The sequence below is a fragment of the Arvicola amphibius genome, chromosome 6, assembly GCF_903992535.2.
Source record: "Arvicola amphibius chromosome 6, mArvAmp1.2, whole genome shotgun sequence".
NCBI lineage: Eukaryota > Metazoa > Chordata > Mammalia > Rodentia > Cricetidae > Arvicola > Arvicola amphibius.
This window is the reverse complement of record NC_052052.2, coordinates 33,642,447-33,664,640: the sequence shown is the minus strand read 5'-3', so window position 1 is coordinate 33,664,640 and position 22,194 is coordinate 33,642,447. Positions and strand designations below refer to the sequence as shown.

Genomic DNA, 22,194 nt, shown 5'->3' with positions numbered 1-22,194 from the left:
GTTACACAAAAACTGAAATGGTGATAAGAAACCACAAAGGAAAAAACCAATTATCCAGCAGAGCAAAAGGGAGTCAAGGAAATCTTCCAAAAGTCTGGACTGATTGATTCAAGTTCAGGTTTGACAAAGGGGCCCCCAACATGTACAAAGGCACGACTCTGTGAACAAATGGCGAGTTTAGTTTAGGAAATACTGAGGGCAATTAGGGACTGGAAGGCAACTGAAGGGTGTGAGGCACTCTGGGGAGAAAAAGCTGTTAGCTATAGTTTGGATGGTGCAGGTTCCTGGGCTTTGGATCAATCATGAGATAAGCATTTTAGAACGATGACTCTGGCCTACTCTGAGAGAGTGGAAAGGAAGCTCCTTGGGGTTGCACTGGGTCAGGAAGAAAGGGTGGCCCTAAAGGGACCAGCAGACTCCCTTTCTCAACATCCTGACTTACACTTGGGCAGAGACTAGCGCCTCCAGGATCCGCCCTCCCTTCTCCTCCCCACTGGGCCCCGCGGGCGGGGAGGCGAGCTGAGAGGCGATGGCAAGGGCGTGGCCATGCCTGGGTGGTCTCCTGCCCCGCCCCCTGCCGGCGCCGTTACTAGAGCAACGGATCCGGCAGCCGGGCTGCGGGTTAATTTTGCGGCCACTCAGCCAATGGGAGGGCGTCACCCCCAGCCCGCTCCTTTTTCTGAGGCTCCCCGCTGCTTCCCGAGAGATCCGCAGTCGCACCTTGAGCTGTGAGGTGCTTCTCAGCCAGCCGGTCCACCCACACGCGGAGCCCACTTTGGAGCACGGTCCACAGATCCAGCGGGACTTAGCGCCGCGGACCTGAGCCACCCCGCACCGCAGGTCCGGGTGCTCCTGTGCATCTGCACCCGCGTCTCCCCCACGATCGCACGTTCGCGGCCCCTAGAGAAGCGGGACGGCCACAAGGGGCCGAGCTAGCCTATGGACGCGCTCAGATAACGAGGTTGGGGGCGCTCGCGCCCCCCCATCCTCACCAGCATGGTTCGGTTCGCTGTCTCTTGGAGAGCTGCCTCCAAGCTACACACCTCCAGATCGGTCCGATGCTCCTCAGGTGAGTAGAAGAGAAGCTAGAAAGAAGAGCAGGGTTGTGTCACTTGACCGTCTGCGGGATGTGTGATGGTTTCTGGTCAAGTGTTACTGGATCTGTGAAGACCAAGTGAGAACTAGCAAGCGATGTGTCGTTTATTTCCTGTCATCCAGACAGTGAAAACAGTACGTCTGTGGGTTTGCCTCTGTGCCAACTGACAGCTAGTGGTGTTTATGGCTCACAACGCTTAAAAAAAGGGGGGGGGGCATTCTCAGGTGTGCTTGTGGAGAAGGCAGAGAGGAAAAGAGTTAAGTCTTCAATTTGAAGTCTCTATCTGTAGCTGCTTCCTGCCCTGCATCCAGAAGTCAGGAAACTAGGACTTGACAGAGAGAGACAAGGGAAGGGTTCTGTATTGTTAAGCTGACACCTGGCTGACCCTTCTCTTCCCATCCCAGATCCTAGCTGGGAGCCTGCAGGCCTCCTCTCTGCTCCGTGCTTACTTCCAAGGCCTCCTCTTCTCCCTGGGGTGCAGGATCCAGAGACACTGTGGTAAAGTGCTCTTCCTGGGACTGGTGGCCTTTGGGGCTCTGGCACTGGGTCTCCGAGTGGCTCGTAATTGAGACAGACTGGAACAAGCTCTGGGTAGAAGGTGAGTTGCGACACAGCCATAGCTGCTTGCTAGGTGGAGCCCAAAGCGAAGGGTCAGGATGAGGAACTGGGGTCACTGAGCCCCCAGCAGATCTGGTCAAGGATCTGGAGGGGAGTTTCCCAAGTATGGGTATCTGGGCATGTTGGAGGAATGCCTGCCTCTCCCCCAGTCTCCCCTCAGTGCAGTGAATGGAGCCCAGGGTATTGTGCATGCTAGGCAAGACTGCACCACAAGGGTACCCTCAGTCTCCCCCTCTGCCACTCTTTTTTTTTTTTTTTTTTTGGTTTTTCGAGACAGGGTTTTCTCTGTAGCTTTGGAGCCTGTCCTGGAACTAGCTCTTGTAGACCAGGTGGTCTCGAACTCACAGAGATCCGCCTGCCTTCTGCCTCCGAGTGCTGGGATTTAAAGGCTGTGCGCCACCGCCCGCCCGGCCCCCCTCTGCCACTCTTACCCAGAATTGGACACCTCTAGATGGTAGCCTCCTATGACCTACGCTTATAGAATATTTCTCTTTGATCATATGATGAGTATTTAACCTTTATAGCTAGGTTGGTTTTGTTTCTTTTTCGTTTGAGACAGGGTTTCTCTGTATGGCCCTTTGGCCGTCTCCGGAACTTATTCTATAGGACCAGGCTGGCCTCGAACTCAGAGATCTACCTCCTCTGCCTCCTGAGATGCTGCCCTTACAGGGTAATGGTGTGCCAACTGTTCACCCGGTGCGCCCTTTTTTTTTTTAATTGTACATCAAGTTTAGCAAACAAACAAGGCTCATTTCTCGGTAGCCAAGGAAAGTAAAATGTGTGCTGGGATAAGTTCCACACAAAACAAAGCAGAGGGCAGTCATGTTGTATAAGAGAAGGCAGGGAGGGACCAGGAAACTGGAAGCTAGGACTGTGGTTCTAGCTACTCAAGGGGTCGAGGCAAGAGAATTGCTTCAGTCTTAGAATTCAACAATAGCCTGTCTCAGAGAGACAGAGACAAAAGGACAGCCAGAAGGGAGATCGCTGGGGATGTAGCTGATGGCAGACTGTTTGTCTAGAATGCCCAAGACCCTAGCTAGGTTTGATCCCTGACACTGGGAAGGGGGCAAAGCCAGAGAAAAAAAAAAAAGTTAGGTGTGGAAGGATAGGAACCCTTGATCATACCATCTGACTGGACTTCTGGGTAGAAATGTCACGCACCCGGGGCCCTGCAGCCCTGGAGTGGAGAAGTAACCTAGACTGCACTCTGAAACAACAGTCAGATAGTCAGGGCCAAATGAGATCAAATCCGCACTTCCTAATGGGAGCATTAAGCAATTGATAATTTCAGTATGGCTCTATTCTTCCCTGACGCCTGGTTTCATCTGGCAGCTGTCTGACAAAGTCACAGGCTCCTCTGTCCTTCCTGGGGAATCTGCATTTGCAGCCATCCCCAGACCTCCCCAGCCCTGGCCCACACTCAGGGCAGGTCCCAGGTCGCCGTCTCGCACCCTTGAGTTATTTCAAATCCTGGCAAGTCCTAGGATACGGAGCAGATGTTCCTGGCGCCTTCCTGCATCTTGGGCTCCCACACCCCAATTTCCACCCTCCCCCAGCCCTCTGCAGTCTCTTAGGTGCTCACACGCTCGAGACAGCCCTAGGGTCCACAGCAGATGTTTCTCCCTGCCTGCCAGCCTGCCCCCAGCATCAGGACACACACATGTGCATACACGCATGTATGCATGCGCCCACACAAACCACGGCTGCTTGGGTGGTCCCAAATGACTTTTGAATATCCTGCCACAATAAAGTGAGTCTCACACGCTCGCTCCCCCCCCCCCGCCCTTCCCTTCCTCTTTCTGCATTCCCAAGATCTTCCCCAATTAAACACTGCTTCGACATCCACATTTGCTCATCCCCCTCCTGCCTTCCATCAAAGGAGGGACTCTGCCCAGTGTCTGCTGTTGGGAGGAAGGAATTGTAAGAGGGGGTAGTTGATTCCTAGACCTTTTGGGATATGGCCTCCCCGTGTCATCCTTGGGATCCTCTTGCCGTAGACTCCTTTGTGTTGAGATCAGTAGGATTGCTGTCTAAAAGCAGTGACCATGACATGATCATTTCTCTGTAGCTCTGTAGTTAAGTCTCCTCATTTAACACCCTTCCCAATGAGGAGCAGATCAAACTGAGAGCCTAAGAGATTTTTTTTGTTTCTAGTTTTGCTAGGATAGGAAGTAGAAGGAGCAGGACCTCAGTCAGCAGAATTTCAGAGGTCAAGGCCCTTCTTGGCTGTAAAATGTGACCTGTTTTCCTTTGCTTTTCCTGAATTTTTTGGGGGGGGGCTTGGAGGATGGCTCAGTGAGGAAAGCACTTCCTGTACAAGCGTGAGAACCTGAGTTTGATCCCCAGCATCCACATAAAAGCCAGATGTGGCAGTGTAGCCCTGGCACTGGGGGAGTGGGACAGGCAGATTCTGGGACTGCCAGCTAGTCTCACTGAAACCACGAGCTCCAGGCTCAGGCACAAACTTTGTCTCAGAAAATGAGGTGGAGGGGCTGGAAAGATGCCTGGGTAGTTAGGAGTGTTCGCTGTGCAATCTCAAGGGCCAGAGCTCAGATCCCAGCACCCATGTAGCTGAGTCTCTCTCCCTCTCTCTCTCTCTCTCTCTCTCTCTCTCTCTCTCTCTCTCTCTCTCACACACACACACACACACACAAACACACTCACACACGTAATCCCCAGCGTGGGGGGGAACGGAGGGTCTCTGGGATTTGTTGGCTTCAGGCCCTACCCAAGAAAACACAAAGCCCGGCTTCAAGGAAACAGGCCCCTCGCCCCAGATCCTCGTTTGCCCTTCTTTGTTTGGACCACAGGCATTGCACACCTGCATGCATGCACACACAGATAGTTCTGTAAACGACAGATTGATCGCGGGTAGCCTGACTTGAAGATAAGGAGCAGTCAGCCCTTTGATGTTGAAGGCAGGGCGCGATCACCCACCTGTCGGTGGCGTCAAGTGGCAGCTCAAAGCTAAATCCCTAGGAGCTGGTCCCAGTTCTCATTTATTGGTTCCTCTTTTAATGTCTCTCGCAATTACCCATCCTCCCACCCTGTGATGGTGCCACAGTTAGACCCTTTTCAATCTTCTGCCAGAGGCACTACTAATTATATCATTAGGAGTCCTTGTAGCCACATGAAAGAGAGGGAAGGGGTCCATAGCACAGGAAGGAAGAAGGCTGAGGTTTTTGTTCTTGTAACAGGAGATTTTGCAATAGAGAATTCTGGTGTGATTAGTCTTGGGCAGACGAAGGACAGCAGCCAGGACCCAGCTTCTTTCTTTCCTCTCTGTCTTCAGCATATGAGACTTGTCCTCAGGCTTATCCCAAGACGCTGTTGCTCCTGGACATGGTGGCACTGGGGAGATGGAAGCAGGGAGGATCAGTAGTTCAGACTCCCCTCAGCTACATAGCGAGTTCAAGGCCAGTCTGGGCCAAATGGTGAGGATGATAATGGAGGAAGAGGAGGAAAAGACAAGGAAGCTGAAGTCATATCTGGACATGATGGCTTATGCCTAGAAGCAGAGGCAGGAGTGTGTTGAGAGCTCCAGGCCAGCCAGAGATACAAAGGCAGACCCTGTCTCCTGTAGGCCAGACTGACCACGGAACTTCTTCATGCTGAGGGATAACCTTGATTCTCCTGCCTTGTGCCTTCCTAAGTGCTGAGATTAAAGACGTGCATCACCACACTCAGCCCTGTGTCTCTTTTAAAGTGATGAAGGCTGGGCCTGTTTGCACAGGTCGACAGGTCGATCGTCTCAGTTACTTGGTAGACTGAGATAGTTGGAGGACTTCCTGGGCTAGAGTGAATTTCAAGACCAGTCTTAGCAGGTTATTGAAATGGTGTCTCAAAGTATTAGGACCGGGCAGGTAGGTTCGGCCGGCAAAGTGCTTGCTTGCCACACAGGCACGTGACCTAACACCTGTGTGAAGGCCATGGGCACACATCTGTAACTCCAGCACTGGGGTGGGCAGAGCAGACACAAGGGGACCCTAGGCCCTGGGCCACAGCGGAAATGGTGAGGCCCACGTTCAGTGAGAGCACCTGTCTCAAAAAACAGAGTGACAGAGGGGAACACAACATATTAACCTCTAGCCTGCACACACGCATGCGCAGGCACATGCGCACAGACAGACACACACTGGCACACATTCACAGGCATACATACGCACTCATCATTAAAAGTACTTTTTTTAAAAAGGACTGAGGCTATAGTGGTAACATGCTTACCTAGCATAGATAGCCAGTGTTCATACTAGTGCATAAATTGATAGGTGGGAAGGTAGGTAGATGGAGGATGGATAGATGGATGGATGGATAGATAGATAGATAGATAGATAGATAGATAGATAGATAGATGATAGATAGATAGAGGGATGGATAGATAGATAGATAGATAGAGGGATGGATGGATAGATAGATAGATAGATAGATGATAGATAGATAGAATAAAATGAAAAATTTTGAAAAACCTCCTAGCCAGTTTCCTGTCTGTTCTACTTAGCAAGAGTATGTTACTGGTGAATCCTTCAGTTAGCAAAATGCAGTGTGCTTCTGTGATTGGAATGTTGGAAAATGTGTTTTTTGCCCTGTGGCGCTAGGGAGGAACCCAGGCGGAGTCTTAATCAGCGTCCTTTCTGAGAATGGCTAGTGAAATCAGTTGGCTAGCAAAGAGGCTAAGGAAATAAATCAACCTCTCCTTCATTCAAATCTGCCTTCCCATCGCCCCTGGAGTACACAGAACTCCGGCCAAGTCAGCCCCTGTGCCTGCTTGGGGCCTCCCTGTCCTTGCTTCTTCCTCTCAGAGTCTTGCAGAGGCTTGGGCTCTTCTGCGAGCCCTGCCTGTACACACTCTGCGCCGCCCCCTCCCCTCCACCCATCCTCCACCCCCCCATCCCCGTCTGTCTGATTCAGTCTCTTCTCCTTAGGCCTTGCTATGGTTCTTCCCTGGCTTGCTCTCTCAAGTATTTATGTGCATGGTGTTTGCCTGCGTGCATGCCTGTGCACCACGTGTTTGCCAAGTGCCTGCAGAGTTCCAGAAGCTATCAGATCCCCTGGAGCTGGAGTGACAGGCAGCTACATGTATGCCATGTAGGTACCAGGAATTGAACCCGGCTCCTCTGAAAGACCAGCCTGTGCTCTTAACTGCTAAGCTAACTCGCTAGCCCACTGGCTCTCTCTTAACAGTATCGAAACCCCAAACCTGTATTAGTGCACAGCACTGGTTCCTGAACCCCTTTTCTAATTCCAGTGGCCGGCTCTTACTGGCTTGTCAGATGATGAAAACATCAGGTCATTCATCCAAGGCTCTGCTCAGAACCTGCTGATTCCTGTTTTGATCACAAGACGTGAACCCTACAATAGCTCTTACGTCCTTAAATGCAAAATTTTGGACTACTGCTTGGGAGCATTCTGAAACAATGTACCAGATTCCACTCCGTGGTGGACCTCTATAGTCCAGCAATGCTGTCAGTTTTAAATTTTTGTTAACTTAGTAGATAGCAATTCATTGCTGTTGTTGTTCAAACAGGATCTCCTACAGTACTTCAAGCTGGCCTTACATTCACTACTTAATCAACTCAATCCTACCTCCCTCAGCTATTTAAGTATCAGCCGCAGCTACATAGAGAATTTGAAGCCAGCTTGGACTACATGAGGCCCCGCTGCAAAAACAAAAGGAGTGGAGAGTCCAGAGATGAGGCGGAGAGAGTGACTTCTAGTTCCCGCAAAGCCCTGGTCCATCCCCAGCACTGCCTAGAAGCAGGCATGTTTGTCTCGGAGGGAGGCAGGAAGATTATTAGTTCCACATCACCCTCACCTACATAGCAAGTTCAGGGCCAGCCTCAGCTACATGAGCCCTTCTCTCAAAGAGAAAAAAAAAGTCATGGGCTAAGAGGATGTAGGACAGAGCTCTTGCCCGGCACATGCTGTTCCTGTGAAGGTGGGGCGTGCGCTGATTAGCCAGGTGTACCCCTCTTCTAGAGAACCAGCTTAGCAGATGCTCTCCCGCTTTTCCCAGCTGTGCACAGTCATGTCTTCCCCAGGTTTCCTCTCCTTTTCCTGTGTTGTCATTTCTCTCCTGGCAACTCCAGATCTGCACCTCTGGGCCGTTTCCTGGGTCTTTCCGCTGCCTTTGTTCTAATACTGCCAGGGTGGGGCGCTAGCCGCCTGCTTGTTTGGTTGGTTGGTTGGTTGGTGTTTGAGACGGGCTCACCGAGTAGCCAGACTGCTGTAAACCTATGGAACCCAATACCAGTCCTCCTGCTTCTGCTTCTGAAGCTGGAGTCAGAGCCGCCACACTCGGCCTCACACTAAGATGCGTGAATTGGGCTTGAGAGACGGCTTGGTGGGTAAGAGCGCTGGCTACTCTTCCCAGAGACCCAGGTCCAATGCCTAGCACCCACATGGTGGCTCAAAATCCGTAACTCTGGTTCCAGAAGATCTGAGCTCTGGGGTCCCCAGACATGCACCTGATGCATATACATACATGCATGCAGACAAAACATTTGCATATATAAATTAAATAAAAATTTGTGTATATATAAAATAAATAAACCTAAAAGGTATTTTTAATATTTTTTTCTTCCTTAAAAAATATTTATTTATTTATTTTATTCTTTTTTTTTTTTTTTTTTTTTTTTTTGGTTTTTCGAGACAGGGTTTCTCTGCAGCTTTTTTAGAGCCTGTCCTGGAACTAGCTCTTGTAGACCAGGCTGGCCTCGAACTCACAGAGATCCTTATTTATTTATTTATTTATTTATTATGTATACAATATTCTGTCTGTGTGTATGCCTGAAGGCCAGAAGAGGGTGCCAGGTCTCATTACAGATGGTTGTGAGTCACCATGTGGTTGCTGGGAATTGAACTCAGGACCTTTGGAAGAGCAGGCAATGCTCTTAACCACTGAGCCATCTCTCCAGCCCCTATTTTTTAATATTTTTAAATAAATAAATAAATAAATAAAGGTGAGAACTGAGGCTCAGGGATAATAATTTGCCAAGACACAGAGCATCAGCAGCAGGGCCTGAAGAGAGCCTTGTTCTAGCCCCTGAACCCATGGCCTCCTCCCGTGTACAGTGTGTTCTCTCTACCCTGATATCTGCCGTCACCCTTGTGAGCTGACATTTGTCTTTGTCTGACATTTTATCCTGAGGATTCTTTAGTCCTGCTGGTGTATTTTAAGTTGTGTTTCTTTCCCCTGCTTTCTTATCAAGTCTCCCCCATTTTCTCCCTCCTCCCATGTCTCTGCCACCCTCACTTACAGGGGTGTTTGTCTGTCCTGTCCGCCTTCCTTCCATGTAGCAGCTGCTAACCTAAGCCTGGTGGAATCGGTGCTGCAGTAGAGACCGGGGACAGTAGTGGGCAGGGAAGAAGAGTAAGTGGCCTAGATAGAAAATCTGTGTCGCTGGGGGCTGGAGAGACGGCTCAGGGGTTAGAAACACTGGCTGCTCTTCCAGGGACCTGGGTTCAGTACTCAGCAATCACGTTATGGCTCACAACCGTCTATAATGAGATCTGGTGCCCTCTTCTGGCCTGAAGGCATACATGCAGGCAGAACTTTGTCTATATAATAAATCTTTAAAGAGAAAGACTGGACTGTTGGTGAGGGAAGGCAGGGGATTGTGCTTGCATGGAAATCTGTGTTGGGACGTTACTCAGAAGTTTGAGGCTCTCACAAGTGAGGAGAGCCTGTGGTCTTGAAAAAGAGATTGGCTGTTGGGAACGGTGGCACACACTTACAAGCCCAGCACTTGGGAATCAGAGGTAAGAGAATTGTCCCAAGTTTGAGAACATCCTGGCTAGTTCTAGACCAGCCAGAGCCATAGAATGGGGTCGGGGAGGCAGGGAACAGGTGAAGGTGGGTTCCAGAGGGTGACCTTGGCTATCAAGAAAGGCCTCCAGGCAAGTAGAAGGTAAACTGAGTCTGAGAGCAGACCAAGTCCACAGTGTCCCTGCTGTGGTCCTCACCCTCCTGCAAACCATGTCCCCTCAAACTGCCCCTTCCGGGGTGGGGAGGGGACGACATGGTGGTGACAGGGTGGATAACTCTGTGGCTCGCATAATGCAGAACTTGAGGGATGCCGCAGGTGTGGCTCTCAGTGAGGCCCAGGGATGGAGTCTGGCTCTCTAACCCTCCTTGCCCCGGTGTCAGGAAGCAGGACACTGAAGACTGACTCCCTGTTGCCCATGGGCTGCAGGACCTAACGTTACCAGGCACAGCCATCACTGCCCATGCTCCTGCCTAGAAGCAGCCTCTAGACCAGATTTTGAGCAAACCCGCCCCACAGGCCCCTGTGGTCCCTCCTTGTCCTGCCCAGCAGAGTGGGACTGAGGGTGCCTTACCTGGTTGTTCCTCTACCCTAGCTCACACTGATATCTTCCTTCTGGTGCTGAGATTGAGCCCAGGGCCCTGTACCTTCTGGGTAGGCCCTCTACCATGGAGTGACACCTATCTGACACCTGTGCAAACCTTCAAGCCTTTGCATTGAGCCCCAGCCAGCGTGGGTCATGCTTGGACTCTAGACCACCAGGCTCTACCTGGGCCCTTCCCCCAGCCCTTTCTCTTTGCTCTGGCAGTGGACAGCCGGGTGAGCCAGGAGCTGCATTACACCAGAGAGAAGCTGGGCGAGGAGGCTGCCTACACCTCTCAGATGCTGATTCAGACTGCACGCCAGGAGGGGGGAAACGTCCTCACCGCCGAGGCGCTTGGACTTCACCTCCAGGCGGCCCTCACAGCCAGTAAAGTACAAGTGTCCCTTTATGGGAAGTAAGTCTGGCTGAAGCCCTGGGTAACTGGGCGCGGACGCGTGCTGCGGAAGTTCTAGAACAGGGGTCCCTAGCCTACTGCTCACCTGTGTCCTGGCCTCTGCAGGTCCTGGGATTTGAACAAAATCTGCTACAAGTCAGGAGTTCCACTCATTGAAAATGGAATGATTGAGCGGGTGAGAGCCCCCAGGGTGAGGCACTGGGGGAGGGCTCAGAGCCTCCACTGGAGGTGGTGGTGTTGGGAGGATGGCAGAGGGTATCCTAGTGACCCAGGGTGTCCTTGGCAGATGATCGAGAAGCTGTTCCCATGTGTGATCCTCACCCCGCTTGACTGCTTCTGGGAGGGAGCCAAACTCCAAGGGGCTCTGCCTACTTGCCGTGAGTGCCGCCCCAGCCGCCCCTGGAGCCTGTTTCATCTCCCGCCAGGGACTCCCCCCGAAGAAAGGAGAGGTGTGGGGGCGTGAGTGAAAAGGATGGTGAAAGCCTTGCCAGGGGCTGCCCAAGGCTCTCCACCTGCCTCTCCTTGCCTCTGAAGGGAAGGAGGGCCTGTCTGCTTTAGACAGAACACACACCTCAGGCAAAGGTCTCTAGAGACTTTCCTGCTCACGGTAACTGACTGTCAACTGAATTGTTGCTTGGAGTGAAAAGAAAGCCTGTTAGACCCAGATGCGGGTCGGCCATCTTAGTGCGGAGTAGTGAGGTTTTCTGACCTGTCCACATATCAAGCACATATATCCCAAGGTCTGTCTTAGCCCCTTTTGTGTCCAAAGCTCACTGCAGCAGGCTGGTAGCTGAGGCAAGCCACACCTTATACACTCTCCTTGTGGAAAAGGTCCGCAGAATGAAGCAGGGCCCATGGCAGAAGTCTGCGGGCAGGCATTGATTTCTGACCTTCATTAACCATGGGCTTGCTTTCCCCAGGGGCCGTCCTGATATTCAGTGGACCAACCTGGATCCCCAGAGGCTGCTAGAGGAGCTTGGCCCCTTCGCCTCTCTGGAGGGCTTCAGAGAGCTGCTAGAAAAAGCACAGGTGGGCCAGGCCTACGTTGGGCGACCTTGTCTGGACCCCGATGACCCCCACTGCCCGCCTAGTGCCCCCAACCATCACAGCAGACAGGTGGGTTGTTTTCTGGAAACACACACACAAGTGTTGTTCTTGCCGGGCAGTGGTGGTGCATGCCTTTTTGGTTTGTTTGTTTTTGTAGACAGGGTTTCGCTGTAACTTTGGAACCTGTCCTGGAACTAGCTCTTGTAGACCAGGCTGGCCTCGAACTCACAGAGATCCACCTGCCTCTGCCTCCCAAGTGCTGGGATTAAAGGCGTGTGCCACCACCACCTGGCAGGTAGAAGCAGGTGGATCTCTGAGTTCAAGGTCAGCCTGGTCTACAGAGTGAAGCCAGCTAGGACTGTTACATAGAGAAACCCTGTCTTAAAAAACCAAAACCAAACAAAACAACAACAACAAAAAAAGTGGGCATGATGGCTCACGCCTGTAGCCCTCCACACTCCAGAGGCAGAAACAGAAGAGGCTTAAGGTCAGGCTGGATACATAGTGAGTTTAAGGCCAACCTGGACAACAAAGGATGCAAGATAAAGCTAGCTACAACTATCATAGCTCATTTCCCAAGTGCCTGTATCTTTGGTGGTGGGGCTACTCTCAGAGGCCTCTGTAATTACACCTCTTCCCTCCAACAACCCATTTTCCAGGCCTTTGATTCCTCCTGTGGTCTCTGGAGAACACGTGTGTGCGTACACACACACACACACACACACACACACACACACACACACACACGTCCTGATTGCTGTGTACAGATGTGTATCACCGTGCTGGGCTGGATCACACTTTCACCTCTCCTTTTTTTTTTTTTTTTTTTTTTTTTTTTTTTTTTTTTTTTTTTTTTTTTTTTTTTGGTTTTTCGAGACAGGGTTTCTCTGCGACTTTAGAGCCTGTCCTGGAACTAGCTCTTGTAGACCAGGCTGGTCTCGAACTCACAGGGATCCGCCTGCCTCTGCCTCCCGAGTGCTGGGATTAAAGGTGTGCGCCACCACCACCCAGCTCACCTCTCCTTTTTTATATGTGATAGTAATGGTGATTGAATCCAGAGCCTTGTGCATGCTAATTAGGCAGGTGCTCCACCACTGGGCATTATCCCTGGCCACTTAGAGCTCTCAGTATATTAAACTCAGGGCTGCTGAGATGGATCAGCAGGTAAAGGCACTCGTCACCAAGCCTGATGACCCAAGTTGATTCCCAGGACCCACATGATGGAAAGAGAGAGAGACACAATCTCAGAAGCTATCCTCTGACCTCTGCTTCCACATATATGCTGTGACATGCTTGCATGTTCACACATGTGCACATACATAAATAAATATAATTTTTTAAAATCCTAAAGATTTATAAAGCTCTTTCTCTTCCCCTCTAGGCTCCCAATGTGGCTCAAGAGCTGAGTGGGGGCTGTCATGGCTTCTCCCACAAGTTCATGCACTGGCAAGAGGAGCTGCTGCTGGGGGGCACAGCCAGGGATCTCCAAGGACAGCTGCTGAGGTCGGGCCTCCCCTGGGACTTGGTGAGGGTACTTGGACATCCACATTGTAATGCTAGGCAGTTCTGGAACAAGCCCCACAGACCCACAATCTCTGACACCCGGCCCCCGCTGTATCCCCAACCAGGGCAGAAGCCTTGCAGAGCACCTTCCTGCTGATGAGTCCCCGTCAGCTGTACGAGCACTTCCGGGGCGACTACCAGACGCACGACATCGGCTGGAGCGAGGAGCAGGCCAGCACAGTGCTGCAGACCTGGCAGCGGCGCTTCGTGCAGGTCAGTATGGGCGGAGCCAAAGGAGAGCTCGCTGAGGCCACCCCTCCCTCCCTCCCGCCCCCTCACGGCCACCCGGTCTCCCCAGCTAGCCCAGGAGGCTCTGCCTGCCAACGCGTCCCAGCAGATCCACGCCTTCTCCTCCACCAGCCTGGACGATATACTGCACGAGTTCTCTGAAGTCAGTGCCACCCGCGTGGTGGGAGGCTACCTGCTCATGGTGGGTCCGGCATCTAGCAGCCCTGCCTCACCCCCACCCAGCAAGTTCCCACCCTGGAAGTCCCTGTCTGAGATTGTGTCCCTCTCCCCACAGCTGGCCTATGCCTGTGTAACAATGCTACGGTGGGACTGTGCCCAGTCCCAGGGGGCCGTAGGTCTTGCTGGGGTGTTGCTGGTGGCCCTGGCAGTGGCCTCAGGCCTTGGACTTTGTGCCCTGCTTGGCATCACTTTCAATGCTGCTACTACTCAGGTAGACCAGGACTCAGGGGCAGCCTTCAGTGGTCGTCCCAAGCCACATGGTTCCTCCACATGCCTGATTGTCCCCCTCTGCCCCTACAGGTCCTGCCCTTTTTGGCTCTGGGCATCGGAGTGGATGACATATTCCTGCTGGCACATGCCTTCACAAAGGCTCCCCCAGACACCCCTCTCCCAGTAAGAACCTGTCCATCAGCCTGGGTCCAGCTGAAGTTCATCAAAGTGGTTAAAAGCCTCTTGGTTTGAGTAATCTTGTCCGATCGGCTCATTAACCTTTCTGTGCATCCATCTGCCCGCATAGAAATGGGAGTAACAGTAGCCGCGTTGGGTTCCTGAGGGCTGGCGCAGGATCAGTGATGTAATTCAAGACCTTAGGCGGGCACTTGCCCGTTCATAGTACCTGACAAACGTTGACTGCTGTGGCATCTGAATTCCTTCCCTGCCAAGTTTCTGAGCCTCCCCTCCTCTGTGGCTGAGAGTATGCCCTGTTCTGTCCTGGCAGGAGCGTATGGGTGAGTGTTTGAGGCGCACGGGCACGAGTGTCGCTCTGACATCCATCAGCAACATGGTTGCTTTCTTCATGGCCGTCCTGGTTCCCATCCCTGCGCTGCGGGCTTTCTCCCTCCAGGTGAGGCCTCATGAATGGGCAGGTGGGATGCGGTGGCCGTGGAGCTCGGAGCACGCTTCATCGGCCTTTATCCCGTCTCCTAGGCAGCCATAGTGGTTGGCTGCAACTTCGCAGCGGTGATGCTCGTCTTCCCGGCCATCCTCAGCCTCGACCTCTGCCGCCGCCACCGCCAGCGCCTAGATGTTCTCTGCTGCTTTTCTAGGTGCTGTCCCTGGGTGCCCGCCCTTTTCCTCATCCTAGCTGTCCTCTCCCCCGCGTCTAGAGCATGACTCATCAGCTTCTCTCTGACTCTTCCAGCCCCTGTCCTGCTCAAGTCATTCAGATCCTGCCCCAGGAGCTAGGGGACAGAGCAGTGCCTGTGGGCGTTGCCCACCTGACGGCCACGGTGCAAGCTTTCACCCACTGCGAAGCCAGCAGCCAGCACGTAGTCACCATTTTGCCTCCTCAAACCCACCTGATCTCCCCACCTTCCGACCCACTGGGCTCTGAACTCTACAGCACTGGAGGGTCCACACGGGACCTTCTAGGCCAGGAGGAGGGCGCAAGACCAAAGGCAGCCTGCAGGCCCCTGCTCTGTGCCCACTGGACTCTCGCCCATTTTGCCCGATATCAGTTTGCTCCGTTACTGCTCCAGACACAAGCCAAGGTTAGTCCAGGTGCGGCCGAACGAACAGGGACTCAGCATGTCTGGCCCCAAGGAGGGCAGCGGGCTGGAGGGCAACCCTAGGCCTCCTGCTTAGTTCCCGTTTTCCACAGGCCCTGGTGCTGGTGTTCTTTGGGGCACTTTTGGGCCTGAGCCTCTATGGAGCCACCTTGGTACAAGATGGGCTGGCCCTGACAGATGTGGTACCTCGGGGCACCAAGGAACATGCCTTCCTGAGCGCCCAGCTCAGGTACTTCTCCCTGTATGAGGTGGCCCTGGTGACACAGGGTGGCTTTGACTACGCCCACTCCCAACGTGCCCTCTTTGATCTGCACCAGCGCTTCAGCTCCCTCAAGGCCGTGCTGCCCCCACCTACCTCCCAGGCACCCCGCACCTGGCTGCACTACTACCGCAGCTGGCTGCAAGGTAAGGCCAAGAGACCCACGTGTGGGACTGCTTCCGACCACAGTCTAGAGCCATCGTGACTCTCTAGGCAGCAAGATGTCTGCCAATTTAGAACTTTGGAAGTTGCTTACAATGCACTTCCTGTTTACTTAGGTAATATTAATATTATATCCTTCTGGGGTCTTTGATGGAGTTGAAGACAAATAGTTATAATTACAGTTTTCCTTAGTTATGATAAAAGATAAATTAAATATAAAACTTTAGACTCTCAAAGATAAAATAGCTGATAGTATATTTTCTTTAATTTTGCCAGATACAAATAGACTAAATATTGTAACTGTAATTCTTGCTTGATACCTGTTTTGTTATATATAATTTTACTATGTTAAAGTTAAAACCTTTCTTTTAAATTAGACAGAAGAGGGGAGATGATGTGGGATTCCCCTCTGTATGCCGGGAATATGTTTTATTACCATTGGTTAATGAATAAAGTTGTTTTGGCCAATGGCTTCACAGAGCAAGGCCAGGCGGGAAATCTGAACAGAGATATAGAAAGAAAGTAGGCAGAATCAAGGAGATGCCATATAGTTGCCGAAGGAGACAGATGCCAGATCCTTACCAGTAAACCACAAACTCATGCCAATACATAGATGAATAGAAATGGGTTAATTCAAGATGTAAGAGCTAACTAGGAATATGCCTAAATCATTGGTCGAACCGTGTTGTAATTAATATTTCTGTGTGATTATTTGGGTCTGAGCAGTTGGGAAATGAGCTGTCTCTGCCTACAGTGGCCCATCCTGTGTACCTGCAGGTATCCAGGCTGCATTTGACCAGGATTGGGCTTCTGGACGCATTACCCGCCACTCTTACCGCAACGGCTCCGAGGATGGCGCCCTGGCCTACAAACTGCTCATCCAAACGGGGAACGCCCAGGAGCCTTTGGATTTCAACCAGGTGAGGAGTGGGCTTGACCAGTCAGAGAGCACCCGTGGGCTCTAGACCCGCACGGCCCAGACCTTAAGCCTTCTCTGCCTTCCCAGCTGACCACAAGGAAACTGGTGGACCAGGAAGGACATGATTCCACCAGAACTCTTCTACATGGGGGCTAACTGTGTGGGTGAGCAGTGACCCCCTGGGCCTAGCAGCCTCTCAGGCCAACTTCTACCCCCCACCTCCCGAATGGCTGCACGACAAGTACGATACCACTGGGGAGAACCTTCGCAGTGAGTACTGGGGGGGGGGGGGCGGGCGCTCGCCTAGACCCTGGTGCTAAGCCGCACGGCCCTGACCCTCCCCTCAACCTCACAGTCCCACTCATCCCGACACCCTCCCTCTGTCTCTCTGTTCCCTCCACAGTCCCAGCAGCCCAGCCCTTGGAGTTTGCCCAATTCCCCTTCCTGTTGCACGGACTCCAGAAGACTGCAGACTTCGTAGAAGCCATCGAGGGGGCCCGGGCGGCATGCACGGAGGCAGGCCAGGCAGGAGTACATGCCTACCCCAGCGGCTCCCCCTTCCTCTTCTGGGAGCAGTATCTGGGGCTGCGGCGCTGCTTCCTCCTGGCGATCTGCATCTTGCTGCTGTGCACCTTCCTAGCCTGTGCTCTGCTGCTCCTTGATCCGTGGACAGCCGGCCTCATAGTGAGTGTTTGCAGGGAGGAGTGGGAGAGACCCCCAGCAGCACCCACCCTGCCCTGTGCAGACCCTGTGTGAGCCCTGCCCTCCACAGGTGCTGGTTCTGGCCATGATGACTGTGGAGCTCTTTGGTATCATGGGATTCCTGGGCATCAAGCTGAGTGCCATCCCTGTGGTGATCCTTGTGGCCTCTGTGGGCATTGGTGTTGAATTCACCGTTCACGTGGCTCTGGTAAGCCTAGGCCCTGGGAGGAAAGGTCAGCTGATCAGTATTTAACAAAAAAGGGTGCGATCACCTTCTGTGTGCTAGGAACTGTTTAAAATGGGCACACCTTTATTTTATTTTTTAGAATAATTTACTTAAATTCATTTTGTGTGCATGGTGTGAAGGTGTCAGATCTCCTAGAACTAGAGTTACAGACAGCTGTGAGCTGCCATGTGGGAACTGAACCCGGGTCCTCTGGAAGAGCAGCCAATGCTCTTAACCACGGAGCCAACTCTCCAGCCTTAATTGTTATATCTTTTTTTTTGGTTTTGTTTTGTTTTGTTGTTTTTTAAAAAATATTTATTTATTTATTATGTATACAATATTCTCTCTGCATGTATGCCTGAAGGCCAGAAGAGCGCACCAGACCTCATTACAGATGGTTGTGAGCCACCATGTGGTTGCTGGGAATTGAACTCAGGACCTTTGGAGGAGCAGGCAATGCTCTTAACCGCTGAGCCATCTCTCCAGCCCCTTGTTTTGTTTTTTTTAGAGATAGGGTTTCTCTGTAGCTTTGGAGCCTGTCCTGGAACTAGCTCTATAGACCAGACTGGTATCAAACTCAACAGAGATCTGCCTGCCTCTGCCTCCCAAGTGCTGGGATTAAAGATGTGTGTCTAGATAGTCAGTAAATAAGTAAGCAAATAAGGGCCACATCTGTAGTAAGAGAGAAAGAAAGGCCTGTTTAGAATGGTGTAAAGACAGAATGGAAGGTGGGAAGACAGAAAACATTATTTTCCTTGAGGCAGTCTTATGTAATTTAGGCTGACCTACTTCCTAGCATGGCTGGGGATGACCTTGAACTCCTGATCCTCCTGCTTTTGACTTTTGTGTTTTCAGACTTTGGATCAGACTCATACAAACCAGGCAGGTGCTCTGCCATTAGGCCATGTCCTCATTCCTAGGAACCAACAATTCCTTTAGGTAGTTTTGCTATAAGGGGGAGCAGAAATTGCACAGATAGCAATGTGGGTATGAAGGACGATTCTACTGAAATAAATGTGTTAGAGCCAAAGAGGGTCCAGGGCTCTCCCAGGGCGTCACAGTCACAGGCCAGCTGAAGCACCAACACAGTTAGCCTCACACATAGCTTTCCTCACCTGTCCCCACAGCTCCATAATAATAAATTATGAGAACAATAGATTAGCCTGCTGTAATTGTACATGTCTGTAATCCAGGCACTCAGGAGTCAAAAACAGGGTGATCACCACAGTTTTAAGGGCATCCTGGTCTACATAGTGATCTGCAAGACCTTGTCTAAAACCAGCAAATAAGGGGGCTGGAGAGAGGGCTCAGAGGCTAAGAGCATTAACTGCTCTTCCACAGTTCCTGAGTTCACAACCATCTGTAATGAATGAGACCTGGTGCCCTCTTCTGGTGTGCAGGAAAAATAGACAGACAGCACACTGTATACATTTAAAAAAATAAAGCAATATATGAATAGGGCATAGTGGCACACACCTATAATCTCATCCTTGAATGGTGGAGGCAGGAGGATGAGTTCATCCACAGCTATGTAACAAGTTTGAGGCCAGCCTGGGCTATGTAGCAAATCAGAAACCAGTCCAGGCTATATCAGTCTCTGCCTCAAATAAACAGGAAAGGATTATAGCTATACTTCAATAGTTGAATGCACACCTAATCGGATATTCCCCAGCACTGATGGGGGGAGGAGGAGCCAGTGTGCAGAACAGCACAAAGAAAGAATTTTAAATGTTACCCTGAGGAACTAGGGAGACAGCTCCACAGTAAAAAAAAAATACTAGCTGCTATTGCAGAGGGCCCAGATAGAGTTCCTAGCACCCACAGCCACTCACAAAACATCTGTACCTTGCCTCAGGGGACCCAAAGCCTTTCTTCTGGCCTCTTCAGGCACTGCACACATGTGGTACACATATACACGTGCAGGCAAACATACACATAAAACAAAGACAAAAAATCTTTTTAAAAAGTTACCCTAGTATTACCCTAAGTCAGGTGTGGGCCAGGAGTTGACACACATGTTTTATTATTACACATATTTAATTTGAGGGAGGCGTGTCCAGAGGACAGTTGCAGTAGCTAGTTCCCTCCGACCAGTTTGTCAGCTCTGGGAATTAAATTCAAATCACCAGCCTTGGCGGCAAGCACCCTTTTCCACCGAGCCATCTTGCTCGCCCCGTGCACACTCTTTGTGAAAGGCTGGGGTAGTAAGTGCCTCGGACTCCGCAAGTGACGTAATCTCACCATCGTGGCACAACGGCGCCATAGGCAGCAGTGCTTTGATGAATGAGCAGCCTGGCGTCATCAAAACTGACCAAACACCATTGACACCTCTCTGGGCATGGCTCGGTGCAGCCAGACACATCTCTAACGTTACCAGAGTGGACTCAACAATGCTTTCGGGCCATTCCCACGAAGTTAGTTCTCCTGGGTGCACCCCGGAATAGATAAACAGCCACTGGGGACACTGGGTTGAGCTGGCTGTGGTCAGCAGAGAGGAATCCCAGGACTCTCTCCCTAGGGCTTCCTGACCGCCCAGGGGAGCCGGAACCTTCGCGCCGCTCAGGCTCTAGAGCAAACATTTGCCCCTGTGACCGATGGGGCTGTCTCCACGTTGCTGGGCCTGCTCATGCTCGCTGGTTTCCAACTTTGCTTCATCATAAGGTACAAGAGGGCTCAGGAAGAGGGGACGACCCACCCTGACCTCAGGGCCTGGCCACCAACCCTCCTCCTTCCCCCCACCCCCATGGTACTTCTTCTGGTGCTGGCAGTGCTAACGGCTCTGGGCCTGCTCCATGGACTCCTGCTGCTGCCGGGTAACTGCTCTCCATCCTGGGCCCCCCACCACAGGTGACCAGAGCTCTCTCTCCGCGCTGTGCTCGCCCTAAGGGATAGGATGGTAAAGGCAAGGGAAGGGACAGACCCATTACCAATGCCCTCAGCCTTCGGTGGGACCAGCCTTACCCTTTTAGGGCCCAGACCAGAGGTGTTTGCGCAGCCTGGCAATCTTGTATTGTGAGCTCTGACGGAGAGCCCAGCCTGTCGACAGTAGTGGTGATCTCCATGAAGGGACTCACTGGGCCTGGGGGTCTCTTCCAGGTGGTACAGATCTACAAGGAGAGCCCACAGGTCCTAAGCCCTGCAGCTCCACGAGGAGGTGGGCTCAGGTGGGGCATGCCTGCCACCCTGCCCCAGAGTTTTGCCAGAGTGACTACCTCCATGACTGTGGCCCTCCACCCACCACCACTGCCTGGAGCCTACGTCCACCCAGCCCCTGATGAGCCCACGTAGTCCCCGCTGCCACCCTAGCTGCTGACAGCTCTATTCTAGGGGACTGGGTCTAGCCACTGATTGAAAGGTCATCTGAATGGCAGAGACCCCACGGGGCCACACGACGTCCCTGGGAAGCAGTGTATGGGGGATGACATCCACTGTGGATCCTAGAAGGCCCAGAGCTGCTCTCTGCGTCTCCTTCCCTGACTCAGCCACCCCAAACTTAGCTGATAACCCAAAGAGAACGGCTGCTGCTTGGCTGAGAGCATCCTAGCACACAGAACTCATGGGAAACTCTGTCTGGGTCCAGGTTGGAGTGAAAGACTGCATTCTGGCTGCAGTGCAGCCCTGTCCTCTTCTGCCCCACACTGTCACCATCAGGCCAGATCAAGCCTGAGGGTCTTCGCACATCCTCCCAGTCCTAGCCCTTCACTGCTTTGGTGACTCCTAAGGAGGCCTCTGTACCCTCTTCCCCTCCTGGCAATATAAGTTATTTATATGAAGATGTTTATTTTTGTACATAGAGCTATTGCCGCGGAAAGTCTTATTTTTTAAAGAGTAAAATATATTCTATACCACCTCATTTCAGATGACCTTGGTGCTTTTTGGTTTTGAGATGACTCATGGAAGTTAGCTATCAGAGGTGGCCTTGTGTAGTATCCAGGGCCTGAAGTCCTGGTCTTGTCTAGTTCTGGGAAAGACCTCAAAGCCGAGTGGTGGGGGTGAACATCCTTGATTCCAGCACTCGGGAGGCCGAAGCAGGTGGATCTCTGTAATTCCAAGGCAAGCTTGGACCACAAAGCAAGTTCTAAGACAGCTCGGGCTGCTACACAGAGAAACCCTGTCTTGAAAAACAAAAAGGAGAAAGAAAGGGGAAGACCTTAGATGCTGAAGTTTTATCAAAGTACTTGGCAACTGGCAAGCATAAATGCTTAGTATAAGACCACTTCGGGAGCTGCAAGTTACCATAGGTAGCACAAGAACCATACCACGCAACCGCCAATCCCATAAATGGCAACAGAAACCTCTGTAAATTTACAGTTCTTCTTAAGGGGGGTCGATCCCAAGTTCCTGGGGAATATGCACCTCGACAAGAAGCACAGCAAGGACCTGCAGAAGGCAAAGAACGCAACACAAAGAGGCGGCCACTGTTAGGGCCCTCAGGAAGCCTAAGGCAGTGAAGCCCACAGTGCCAAAGGGCCCCAGCAGCAAACTTAGCCACCTCTTTCCGTCACTCACCCCAAGCTTCAGAAGCAGAAGCTACATGGCCAAAGGTTATAGACTTGGCCAACTAAAGCCCAAGGGTTCAAACCAAGGCAGAAGCCACAGCTCCAGCTCAGGCCCCCAAGGTGCCCAGGCCCATGTGAAAGGCCTCCTGTCTGCCCATGTGAGGACAGCTGGGGCAGGTTGCTGACACACCGACCCAGTATTTGCAGATGATCAGGACCCTATACTGTTTTTTACAGATCTGTTTTTAAAAAATTCTTAGCAGGGCTGGAGAGATGGCTCAGTGGTTAAGAAACACTGGCTGCTCTTCCAGCGGTCCTGAGAGTTCAGTTCCTGGCAACCACATGATGGCTCACAGCCATCTGTAA

At 51.9% G+C, this 22,194-nt stretch overlaps 1 protein-coding gene across 1 annotated transcript; it reads left to right on the top strand.

Moving 5' to 3' along the window:
* Positions 1-324: 324 nt before the first annotated feature.
* On the top strand, positions 325-21,183 carry Ptch2 (patched 2). The gene is given in 28 exon segments (XM_042055297.1): positions 325-393; positions 905-1,069; positions 1,501-1,656; positions 1,658-1,694; positions 10,286-10,475; positions 10,581-10,650; positions 10,762-10,831; positions 10,834-10,852; positions 11,396-11,591; positions 12,904-13,025; positions 13,151-13,298; positions 13,384-13,515; positions 13,609-13,764; positions 13,854-13,946; positions 14,272-14,397; positions 14,481-14,599; positions 14,695-15,043; positions 15,154-15,466; positions 16,260-16,402; positions 16,489-16,521; positions 16,523-16,549; positions 16,551-16,671; positions 16,805-17,085; positions 17,174-17,311; positions 19,848-19,994; positions 20,079-20,144; positions 20,147-20,176; positions 20,426-21,183. Coding segments are annotated over 28 exon segments (3,708 nt in total). The 3' UTR covers positions 20,618-21,183.
* The last annotated feature ends 1,011 nt before the right edge of the window (positions 21,184-22,194 follow it).